At 45.8% G+C, this 12,816-nt stretch overlaps 1 protein-coding gene across 1 annotated transcript in view; it reads left to right on the forward strand.

Annotated features, from left to right (window-relative positions):
- ATRN (attractin) overlaps window positions 1-12,816 on the forward strand; it is a 176,695-nt gene that overhangs the window by 134,139 nt on the left and 29,740 nt on the right. The window contains exons 25-26 of the mRNA XM_039368374.1: window positions 115-176; window positions 5,052-5,130. Of these exons, the coding sequence (XP_039224308.1) occupies window positions 115-176; window positions 5,052-5,130 (141 nt within the window). The remainder of the gene's footprint in view (window positions 1-114; window positions 177-5,051; window positions 5,131-12,816) is intronic.

Genomic DNA, 12,816 nt, shown 5'->3' on the forward strand with positions numbered 1-12,816 from the left:
GTTTGGGACTTGAACGTTGATTATTAAAATCTCTAAAGAACGATTCCCAGACAGGCATCAGGCAGAGCTATAATTGCCATTGCGAAGCTTAATTTTGTTTTTCTTTTTTTACAGATTGCATTTTCACAGCACAGTAACTTTATGGATCTGGTGCAATTCTTTGTCACCTTTTTCAGGTACGGTAGCACTACACCCAATTATTATATACTCATTACATCAGGGGTGGGCAATTCATTTTTCCAAGGGCCCAGCTGAAAAACTGCAAATGGCTCTGAAGTTGGCATAGGCATGGCCGGACCCATCTAGTTAAATTAGGAAAAAAAAAAAATACATAGCAGTCTCCTTCAAAATACAGGTGGTCCTCGGCTTACCACCACGATTCAGCCCCAAATTATCCATCGCTAAGCGAGGCAGTTGTTAAGTCAGTTTTTGCCCCATCTTACGACCTTTCATTGTTAAATGAATCGCGGCAGTTCTTAAGCTAGGAACACGGTTGTTAACTTAAACTGGCTTCCCCCATCGACTTTGCTTGTTAGAAGGTCGCATAAGGGGATCTCGTGTCCCCCCTCCCCCCTCCTGGGGCACACTGAGACCGTCACAAATATGAGTCGGTTACCAAGCGTCTGAATTTGGATCACATGACCCTGGGGCTCCTGCAAATGGCCCTAAGCGTGAAAAATGGTCGTAAAACATATAAAGCTAAAACGTATAAGGAGCGGTTGCTGGAATTGGGTATAATAATAAGAAGAAGAAGAAGGAGAAGGAGAAGGAGAAGAAGGAAGAAGGAAGAAGGAGGAGGAGGAGGAAGAAGAAGAAGGAGAAGGAGAAGGAGAAGAAGGAAGAAGGAAGAAGGAGGAGGAGGAGGAAGAAGAAGAAGAAGAAGAAGAAGAAGAAGAAGAAGAAGAAGAAGAAGAAGAAGAAGAAGAAGAAGAAGAAGTAGTAGTAGTAGTAGTAGTAGTAGTAGTAGTAGTAGTAGTTGGAAGGAACCTTGGAGGTCATTTAGTCCAACCCCCTGTTCAGGCAGGAAACCCTATACCACTTTGGACAGATGGCTGTCCAGTCTCTTCTTAAAGACTTCCAGTGTTGGCGCATTCACCACTTCTGGTGGCAGGTTGTTCCACTGGTTAATTGTTCTCACTGTCAGGAAGTTTCTCCTTAGTTCCAGGTTGCTTCTCTCCTTGATGAGTTTCCATCCGTTGCTTCTTGTCCTGCCTTCAGATGCTCTAGAGCAGGGCTTTTCAACCTTTTCGCCCATTATCCCACTTTTAGGATATGGCAACATCCGAGTACCACCAGTCGCCTAGTAAGGTGTCAAAGATTTGATGACCATCTGAAATGGCAAAAATTTCGGCTTATTTGAAAGATCAATCGCAAGAGAAATATCTCTTGGTGTGGAAAAGATGGATAAATTTTATACAGTATAAGTATGATATTAAAAGATATTATTTAGCTTTTGAATAATTTATGTTTAAAGTTTAAGATAATAAGTATTTCTCATTATATATATATATTGGACTTTTTTATTATATATATATATATATTGGACTTTTTTTTTAATGTAATTTTTGTTTGAGGTTTACTTAAGTTTAAATGTTTTGTATTTTTAGTTCTAGCTAACCCTGTATTCAGCTCTGGGAAGAGGGGGGGAGGGTTTTGGGGAGGGTAGGGAGGTAGTGGGAGAGGGATTTTATTGTAAAATTGCAAAAACTTTCAATAAAAAAAAAGATTTGATGACCAAAAAAAAAAAAAAGGAAAAAAGTGATAAAGTACAGGTAGTCCTCGACTTACAGCAGTTCGCTTAGTGACTGTTCAAAGTTACATTGGCACTGAAAAAAGGGCCCCCCAAGCCACAGCAGAGCAAGACACCTGCCTGCCCGCCTGGTCGCGCTCTTCCTCCTGTCCAAGGTTTCCATTGTTGTGAGCATTTCTGTTGAGGATTGGCAGCGGGGATGGGGTGGGGGGTGTTTGGTTTTTATTCCCCCCGTCTGCTGGGGGTTGCAGCAGATTTTGGTTGCTTCCCATGACCCTGGGACACCGTGACCGTCATAAATATGAATCAGTGGCCCAGCATCTGAATGTAAATCACAAGACCCTGGAGAGGCTGCAACATTCCAGCTGATCGGCGCTTCTTCTGGGCTCAGCAGAAGCGCCAGGATCAGCGCCGAGCTCCAGCTGGAGCCTGGCGCTGATCCTGGCACTTCCATTGAGCCCTGACAGCCCCGAAGAAGCGCTGATCCTGATGCTTCCGCTGAGCCCTGACAGCCCTGCAGCTCCAGCCGTCTCTCGCTCAGGCTTGTACAGTGCTGCCACCGATTCAGCTCATTCCCCTCCCCCGCTAGCAGTTTTTTAGGATGGTCGCATACCACCTGCCAGGTGCCAATGTACCACAGGTGGTACCCGTACCACTGGTTGAAAAGCCCTGCTGTAGAGAATAGCTTGACTCCCTCTTCTTTGGGGCAGCCCCTGAGATACTGGAAGACTGCTATCCCGTCCCCCCTCGTCCTTCTCTTCATTAAACTAGACATCCCCAATTCCAGCAACCGTTCCTCATAGGTTTTAGCCTCCAGTCCCCTAATCATCTTTGTTGCTCTATGTCCAGTTTGATGAAGAGAAGGATGAGGGGGGACATGATAGCAGTATTCCAATATCTCAGGGGCTGCCCCAAAGAAGAGGGAGTCAAGCTATTCTCCAAAGCGCCTGAAGGCAGGACAAGAAGCAACGGATGGAAACTCATCAAGGAGAGAAGCAACTGGGAATTAAGGAGAAACTTTCTGACAGTGAGAACAATTAACCGGTGGAACTACCTGCCTCCAGAAGCGGTGAATGCTCCAACACTGGAAGTTTTTAAGAAGAGACTGGATTGTAAAAACAATCCACGCAGGCTGGACATGGATAATCAAAGGGCCGGATGCGGCCTGGGGACCGTGAAATGCCCAGATCTATATTGTACGATACTACACAGTATTATAGGATGCGACATGGTCTCTCTAAAATCTGTAATCTTCCTTGTTTTGAAGAACATAAAAAAATAGAAGAAAAAAACTGGATTTTTAAGGGAATATGGGGGCTCCCTTCCTTTGCATCAACCTCACAAAAAGTTGTTGGACTCAGGCTTGACATCTAGAACATGCGTCAACCTGCTGGGGGAGGATGGAGTGGTTCCTTGCAAAAAAAAAATTGTGGGTTGCACCACCACTGTAAGGTCATCCATCAGGGATAATAGAATATCAGAGTTGGAAGGGACCTCGGAGGTCATCTACTCCAACCCTCTCTGCTCGAGCAGGAGACCCTGTAACCACTTCAGACAGGTGGCTGTCCAGTCTCTTCTGGAAAACCTCCAGCGTCGGGGCACCCACAGCTTCTGGTGGCAAGTCGTTCCACTGGTTAATTGTCCTCCCTGTCAGATAATTGAATCTTGAACTACTAGACTAGGGGTAGGCAACTTTGGCCCTTTTATGACTGGTGGACTTCAACTCCCAGAATTCCTGAGCCAGTATGGCTCAGCATGGAAACCTCTCCCTTTCCCCTCAGCATGACTGGCTGAGGAATGCTGGGAGTTGAAGTCCACCAGTCATAAAAGAGCCCAGGTTGCCTACCTCCGGCCTAGGCCGCTTTATGACTCATGGACTTCAACTCCCAGAATTCCTGAGCCAGCATGGCTCAGCATGGAAACCTCTCCCTTTCCCCTCAGCATGACTGGCTGAGGAATGCTGGGAGTTGAAGTCCACCAGTCATAAAAGAGTCCAGGTTGCCTACCTCCGGCCTAGGCTGCTTTATGACTCATGGACTTCAACTCCCAGAATTCCTGAGCCAGCCATGCTGAGGGGAAAGGGAGAGGTTTCCAAGCTGAGCCATGCTGGCTCAGGAATTCTGGGAGTTGAAGTCCACGAGTCAAAAGAGCCAAGGTTGCCTACCTCTGGCCTAGGCCTAGGCTGCTTTATGACTCATGGACTTCAACTCCCAGAATTCCTGAGCCAGCATGGCTCAGCTTGGAAACCTCTCCCTTTCCCCTCAGCATGGCTGACTCAGGAATTCTGGGAGTTGAAGTCCACCAGTCATAAAAGGGCCAAGGTTGCCTACCCCTGGACTAGACCGAATCAAAATCCGGTTGCCGATGACCGATCTGAAATAAAATCTCCACCAGCTTTGCAGCTCTTGACGGAGAACCGCTGCCTCCATGTGGCAGGTTGCAAAATAAATAAATAAATAAAAATTAGGTGCAGGATCATGCAAATTACGACAAGGTAGGTGCCAGAGAATCACCTGCTATAAGCATTGCAGAAGATAAAAGCCAAAATGAAAATCATGGAGTTTCTAATGGCAAATGGAAAAGGAAACCATGTGGAAGTCTTCTACGGAGTTTAAATTTAATGTTCTATTTCTTTGAGGAGTTCCATCAGGCCCAGCTGTGGGAAAATAGGATCGGGTTAGTGAGTAATCACCTTTTGTAATCATCCACATCAGGGGTCTTCAAACCTGGCCCTTTTAGGACGTGTGGACTTCAACTCCCACAATTCCTCAGCCAGCCTCCATTTTGTTTGTTAGATTTAAGACACGAGTCTTCAAACTTGGCCCTTTTGTGACTTGTGGACTTCAACTCCCAGAATTCCTCAGCCAGGCACGCTGGCTGAGGAATTCTGGGAGTTGAGGTCCACTCCTCTTAAAGTCTATAGCAAGGGTCTTCAAACTGGGCCCTTTTATGATGTCTAGAAAATGGGAGACGGTGAGTTCTAGTTCTGCCACCAGGAGATAGTTCTATTCCCACTTTAGGCATGAAAGCCAGCTGGGTATGTTTGGGCCAGTCAACCAGGAGATTGGGAATTCTAGTCCCACTTTAGGCATAAAAGCCGACTGGGTGACTTTGGGCCAATCCCTTTCTCTCTCAACCCAACCCACCTCACAGGGTCGTTGTGGGGAAAATAGGAGGACCAAAGCCTGTGAGATACGTTCACTGCCTTATTGGTTTGGTTTGGTCACTTTTGCTATGTTTTCCTAACGTCCAAGCCAAGGAAAGGCAGATCACCGAATTTATTTCTCTTCTCCTTTTTCAGCTGCTTCTTGTCTCTGCTCCTGGTGGCTGCCGTGGTTTGGAAGATTAAGCAAAGCTGCTGGGCCTCACGGAGGAGAGAGGTGGGTCAAACTGACGCAGTTACTGCTTCCGGCAATGATCTGCGCGTTTCTGGCTCCCTTTTATTTCCCGAAGAGAAGCGACCTATTTTGCTTTGGGTAAAAATGAACGTCCGGTCTTTATACGCAGCCAGACAGGGGAAGAAGGGCTGAGCGGTCTCTTTCCTCGCACTCGCGCCCTTCGTGGTCCTTGATTTGCAACCATTAGTCTAGCCCAGGGGTAGGCAACCCTGGCTCTTTTATGACTCGTGGACTTCAACTCCCAGAATTCCTGAGGCAGCCATGCTGAGGGGAAAGGGAGAGGTTTCCAAGCTGAGCCAGGCTGGCTCAAGAATTCTGGGAGTTGAAGTCCACGAGTCATAAAGCAGCCTAGGCCTAGGCCAGGGTTAGGCAACCTTGGCTCTTTTATGACTCGTGGACTTCATCTCCTAGAATTCCTGAGCCAGCATGGCTCAGCTTGGAAACCTCTCCCTTTCCCCTCAGCATGGCTGGCTGAGGAATTCTGGGAGTTGAAGTCCACAAGTCATAAAAGAGCCAAGGTTGCCTACCTCTGGCCTAGGCCGTTTTATGACTCGTGGACTTCAACTCCCAGAATTCCTGAGCCAGCATGGCTCAGCTTGGAAACCTCTCCCTTTCCCCTCAGCATGGCTGGCTCAGGAATTCTGGGAGTTGAAGTCCACCAGTCATAAAGGAGCCAGGATTGCCTACCCCTGGTCTAGCCACTGTTCAAAGTTACTACAGCACGGTAAAAAAGCGACTTATCACAAGCACGGTTTCGCCAGCCACGCGGCCCAGATTGGTCGCTTGGCTACCGGCCTGTGCTTTAACGATGGTTGCAACATCCCAAGATCGCCCGATCGTGGTTTGTGACCCTTCCTGGCCGGGTTCTGACAAGCAAAGTCAGCGCAGGAAATGGATTCACTTACGGTAACAGGCGCAGGGATTTGCTGAACAACCGCAGCGGGAAAGGACCTGCAACTGGGTATAACTCATTTAGCCACCACCAGTTGGTTAAAGGGTTAAATGTAGTCATAAATTGAGGACTACCTCTGTATACCAAAGAGAGACAGTCTGGTCTAGTGGTCAAGGTACCAGGCTAGAAAGCAGGAGACAGTGAGTTCTAGTCCCATCTTAAGCATGAAAGCTGGCTAGGTGACTTTAGACCAATCACTAGGAGATGGTGAGTTCTAGTCCTGCCTTATACATGAAAGTCAGTCAGGTGACTTTGGACCAATCACTAGGAGAGAGTGAGTTCTAGTCTCATCTTAAGCATGAAAGCTGGCTAGGTGACTTTAGACAAATCACTAGGAGACGGTGAGTTCTAGTCCCGCCTTATACATGAAAGTCAGTCAGGTGACTTTGGACCAATCACTAGGAGACGGTGAGTTCTAGTCCCGCCTTATACATGAAAGTCAGTCGGGTGACTTTGGACCAATCACTAGGAGACAGTGAGTTCTAGTCTCATCTTAAGCGTGAAGGCTGGCTAGGTGACTTTGGACCAATCACTAGGAGACGGTGAGTTCTAGTCCCGCCTTATACATGAAAGGCAGTCGGGTGACTTTGGACCAATCACTAGGAGAGTTCTAATCCCAGTTTAAGCATGAAAGTTGGGTAGGTGACTTTGGGCCAATGACTGGGAGAGCATGAGTTCTAATCCTGCCATAAAATTGGGACAGTCCTGTGGGTGACCCATCTTAGGACTGTCCCGGTTTACAACTGCAATGGGCAGGCTCCATTACAGTCCTTGAGGACTAGCTGTATGTATAACCTCAAGCTCCTTGAAAAAGATGCAGGTTACTTCCAGGTAACTCCGTGTAGTACCAGGTGTGTAAGTATTTGGCCTAATTTCTCCGCTTTGTTTTTATGTTTTGTTTTCCTGTCTTTTGTTTTTAAACTTAAGCAATATAAATGGCACAAACAAAGAGATTGAAGACGGCAAAAAAGAACAACAGTGTAAAATACAGATGAAAGTGGTCCTTGAGTTACCACCACAGTAGGGCCCAAAATTTAGGTGGCTAAGTGAAACAATTGTTAAGTGAGTTTTGTCCCGTTTTGCGACTTTTCTTGCCACAGTTGTTACGTTGTTAAGTGAATCCCCCCCCATCGACTTCGCTTGTCAGAAGTTTGCAAAAGTGAATCACGTGACCCCGGAACACTGCGACCGTCGTAAGTATGAACCGCTTGCCAAGGGTCCGAATTTTGATCACATGACCACGGGGATGCTGCAACGGTCGTAAGTATGGAACAACGGTCTTAAGCCCCTTTTTCCAATGCCGTTGTAACTTTGAACTGTCACTAAATGAATTGCAATTCACTACAAATAAGCCAACAAGAGCTCTAGAATCTCATAGAGATTATGGTTTTCCAGTATGTGGTTAATTACTTGTGAGTGACAGAATGTATTACGTCACTTTTTAAAAAAATTAGAAATTGCTCTTAGGCTCAGAAATATGTGATTAAGAACCGTGGTCAACTCGGTACAAAATTAAGAGGTATAATTAAGGAATCAGTGTGGCCAAGCCAGTCAAAGTGGAATATCCCAGGAAGTGAAAATATATAGACTCCATATATATATATATATAGAAAAATCAACATTTTGAACGGCACAAAGCTGTGCGTTAAATTATAGACCCAGTATGCTTTCCAATTAGAATTCAATTCCACATAAGATAGGAAGGTATTCTGGAAGTGGAAGCCAACTCCATCATTTCATACGATTCCTTTGGAGCAATTAATAAAGTTAGTCCTCGACTTACAACAGTCCCGTTTAGTGACTGTTCAAATCGGCAGTGGAAAAAAGCGACATGTCTGTTTTTCACAGTCAGGTGATCAAAACACAGCCGTTTGGCAACTGACTTGTACTTATGACGGTTTGCAGCATCCGCTGGGGTCACATGATCCCCTACATAATCCCCTTTTGCGACTTTCTGACGACCGAAGTCAAGGGGGGGGAGCAGGTTTCGCTTAACGACCGTGTTACTGACTTTAAAACTGCAGTGATTCATTTAACAACGGTGACCAGAAAGGTCGTCAAACGGGGCGAAAAAAAAATCGCTTAACCAATGTTTCGCTTAGCGGCATCAATTTGGGGCCCAGGGGTGGTTGTGTAAAGCGAGGACCACCCGTAGTTTCAGATCAGAGTTGGCAGACGGCAGGGCTGCGGCAGGGGGTTGGACTAGATGACCTCCGAGGTCCCGTCCGACTCTGCTGATGTTCTAGGAGAGAAACGATCCTCAGAGGCTTTAATCCAATCCCGTTCAAGCAGGCTTAGAAAGCAGGAAGGTCGTAAAATGGAGCCAAGCTCCCTTAACAACGGTCTCGCTTAGCCACGGAAACGTTGGGCTCCACTGTGGTCGTAAGTCGAGGACTTCCTGTGCACACAAAGCTAATTCAGTGTATTTTCTATGCAGCCTTGTGGGTCCAAATGTCCTTCACACACACACACACACACACACACGTGCACAACCCTGCCCTTCTTTAGGGCATTTGACCAAATCTTTGCAAGAAAGAACATCAGTTCCGCTCCCCAGACCTCCGCCCTTTGAATGAAATATCATATTTTATGGAGGGGTTTAATTGCTACCTAAATTGACTCTATATTACCGCCCCAGCTATACCTGCCACTTAGGTCTTAATTACTCTTTTTTTTCCCTCAAGATACGGATATTGCGCCGTTCTCCATGATTGCCATGGCTACAGCCGCGTAACCCAACATTTGTTCACTTTCAAACTGTTTCTCTTCCCATTGGGATTTTTTGATGTTTTTTCATTCTCCAGCCCGCTCTGTTTTTCGGAGTTTTGGTACGAGTAGATGCCTTGGATTCAGGAAAGGGGATTTATCGGTTGGAGAGAATATTGGTAGCCCAGGGTCGAACGGGGGGGGGGGTCCCTGGTGCTCTCTGAGGTGGGTGGTCTCCTTGCAGGTAATGTCGTCAGTGCTGGAGGGGAGTGGGGTTTGCCAAAGGGAGGAGGAGGAGGAGGAGGAGAGGAGGACTGTGGGGTCCTTGTTGCTTTCTCAGCTTGATGGTTTTCTTGCAGACATCTCATTACCAAACTAGGCTATATCATCAGTGCTGGAAGGGATTGCCAAGAGGGAGGAGGAGGAGGAGGAGGAGGAAAACTGTGATCCTTGTTGCTTTCTCAGCTTGATGGTTTTCTTGCAGACATCTCATTACCAAACTAGGCTACATCATCAGTTATAGAAGGGATTGCCAAGAGGAGGAGGAGGAGGAGGAGGAGGAGGAGGAGGAAAACTGTGCGGTCCTTGTTGCTTTCTCAGCTTGATGGTTTTCTTGCAGACATCTCATTACCAAACTAGGCTACATCATCAGTGCTAGAAGGGATTGCCAAGAGGGAGGAGGAGGAGGAGGACAACTATGGAGTCTTTGGAACTCTTTCAGCTCCATGGTTTTCTTGCAGACATCTCATTACCAAACTAGGTAACATCATCAGGGCTACAGAGAACCGGTAGCTAACTTTTTGTTGCCCAGGCCCAGAATGGACTTCCGGAAGTGGCATCCCACCACTGGATATTTGGCCAATGCATTTGAGACTCTTTCACACCACTCTAGTAAAGAGCAGTGACCCGTTCCTGCATTAGTACCCCATCTTTCTTATCACAAAGTGATTTTCAGACACGGCATTTTGTTCCGGGACAACTTGTGGGGGGGGGGGAACAAGATTTGTCGGCCGTGACACTGAAGGCCGAGAAGAGAGCTCCCTTTTTATTTCAAGATGTCTGGAAAATGGATAGGTAATATGAAAGAGGAGGCAGATTCAGGATAATAATAAAGCTGGAAGGGACCTTGGAGGTCATCTAGTCCAACCCCCTGTTCAGGCAGGGAACCTTATATCATTTCGGACAAATGGCCGTCCAGTCTCTTCTTAAAAACTTCCAGTGTTGGCCCATTCACCGCTTCTGGAGGCAGGTGGTTCCACTGATTAATTGTTCTGACTGTCAGGAAGTTTCTCCTTAGTTCCAGGTTGCTTCTCTCCTTGGTTAGTTTCCATCCGTTGCTTCTCGTCCTGCCTTCAGGCGCTTTGGAGAATAGCTTGACTCCCTCTTCTTTGGGGCAGCCCCTGAGATACTGGAAGACTGCTATCATGTCCCCCCCTCGTCCTTCTCTTCATTAGACTAGACATACCCCATTCCAGCAACCGTTCTTTGTATGTTTTAGCCTCCAGCCCCCTGATCATCTTTGCTGCTCTTCTCTGCCCTCTTTCCAGAGTCTCAATATCTTTTTTACATCGTGGCGACCCAAACTGGATGCCATATTTCAAGTGTGGCCTTACCAAGCAAGGCCTTGTAAAATGGTGTCAAAACTTCATGTCATCTTGATTCTAGGCCTGAAATAAAATCATTTAGATTCTTGAGACGTTTATTCCGCAATGTGCATTTCTGCTCTCTGTTCAAAAAAAGAGAGATCCCTTTAAAAAATATATATAACAAAAGACACAAAAAAACTCCCCCCCCCCAAAAAAAACCCTAAAAAAACCCCAACTGTTTGCTGTGGTACGTCAGCTGAATTTCGAAGAAATAAATCAGCTCCAGGGAAGGTGAGGATTTGAACCTCAGTGCAAAATAATCTTCAAAGTTTGATTGTCTCCAATCATCTGCAAGGGGTTGGAAACTCTGGCAGAGAGAAGAGAGAAAAACCACAGTAGTTTTAGTGACCGTTCAAAGTCACACCAGCCCTGGGGAAAAAAAAGTGGCTTAGGACCCTTTTTTCATATTTATAATAATAATAATAACGTTGGAAGGGACCTTGGAGGTCATCTAGTCCAACCCCCTGCTCAGGCAGGAAACCCTATCCCATTTCAGACAAATGGCTGTCCAGCCTCTTCTTAAAAACCTCCAGTGTTGGAGAAGGGAGGAAGGAAGAATAACAGCATAACAGAGTTGGAGGGGACCTTGGAGGTCATCTAGTCCAACCCCCTGCTCAGGCAGGAAACCCTATCCCATTTCAGACTTCAGATCCAACTTTTTTTCCTCCCTTCTGGTGATCCGCTGGAAAGCATTTAAAATCGCTTTAACCTTCCTGACGTTTGAAAGATCTTGCAGAGAAAAGATTTTATTTTTAAAAGGGGGGGGGACTCCCTACTTCTCATTTTTCTCAAATGAAAGGGGGAAAAAAAAAACAAACAAACCAGGATTTGCATCCTTGAGAGAGGGGTCTTCCTTTGATCCGTGAAGATAACGCAGACCCAACATTGTGCCGTTCCGCAACTCTTTTCAGCGGTTCTGGAAAAGTGTCTCTGCTCCCCTGGATCTCGGATGCTGTGTCGTTTCAGAAAGAAGTCATTTTTTTGTGTGCTCTGCACACACTCACACACACCACACCAGAGAATGAGAGCCATAGGTGGCTGAGCCATGCCACGCAGGGTGTCCCAAAACACTTAATTTTTTATTTTTTATTTTGATAGGTCCCAACCGAGCCCTCTGCTTTCCCATCTTGTCCCACGCAAAGCATCTTAGAGACGTAACATCCTTTTCAAATTCCTGGATCAAATAGATGGGATCCATCTATTTGGAGGAATTATAATAGTTCCTTCAATAATTACGTGGCATAATTCTTTGGGCTTCCCTTGATGGAGGGAGCCATTGTTATATTTTTCTGCATTTCCCATTTAAAAAAATAAACAAATAAAAACTAACGGGCACCCCCCTGCCCCCCCCAGCTAGCAGCTTCAGATCATTTTATTGTCTTTTCCCTGTTTAAGGCCTGGTTCTGATACAGTCATGGGTTTAATGCGTTTAACCCGTTTGTTTTGTGGCTTCTTCACGTGATACCCAGTTCCCAGAAGCTTCTTTCTTTCTTTCTTTCTTTCTTTCTTTCTTTCTTTCTTTCTTTCTTTCTTTCTTTCTTTTTTCTTTCTTTCTTTCTTTCTTTCTTTCTTTCTTTCTTTCTCTTTGTTTTCCTTCCCTCCTGTCTTCCTTCCTTTCCCTCACTTCATTCCTTCTCTATTTTTCCTTCCTTCCTTTCTTCCTTCCGTCCCTCCCAACTTTCTCCTTCCTTCCTTCTCTCACTTTCTCTCACTTCCTTCCTTCCTTCTCTATCTTTTCCTACCTTTCTTCTTCCTTCCTTCCATCCCTCCCATCTTTCTCCTTCCTTCCCTCCTTTCTTTCTTTCTTTCTTTCTTTCTTTCTTTCTTTCTTTCTTTCTTTCTTTCTTTCTCTTTGTTTTCTTTCCTTCCTGTCTTCCTTCCTTTCCCTCACTTCATTCCTTCTCTACTCCCTCCCATCTTTCTCCTTCCCTCCTTTCTCCCTTCTTTCTTTCTTTCTTTCTTTCTTTTTTTCTTTCTTTCTTTCTCTTTGTTTTCCTTCCTTCCCTCCTTCTTTCCCTCCCTTTCTCTCACTTCCTTGCTTCCCTCTTTTCCTTCCTTTCTTCTTCCTTCCTTCCATCCCTCCCAACGTTCTCCTTCCTTCCTTCCCTCTTTCCTTTCCTCCCTTTCTCTCACTTCCTTCCTTCCTTCTATATCTTTTCCTTCCTTCTTCCTTCCTTCCATCCCTCCCATCTTTCTCCTTCCTTCCCTCCTCCCTTTCTTTCTTTCTTTCTTTCTTTCTTTCTTTCTTTCTTTCTCTTTCTTCTCTCTCTCTCTCTCTCTCTCTCCCCCTCTTTGTTGTAATTTGCAAAGTGAAACCGCCTGTTGAGAAGCATTTGAATTTTAATTTCTTCTGCCCCCTTTTCT

This window comes from Crotalus tigris, unplaced genomic scaffold (genome assembly GCF_016545835.1).
Source record: "Crotalus tigris isolate CLP2741 ecotype Arizona unplaced genomic scaffold, ASM1654583v1 scf7180000020772.1195989, whole genome shotgun sequence".
Classification (NCBI taxonomy): Eukaryota; Metazoa; Chordata; class Lepidosauria; order Squamata; family Viperidae; genus Crotalus; species Crotalus tigris.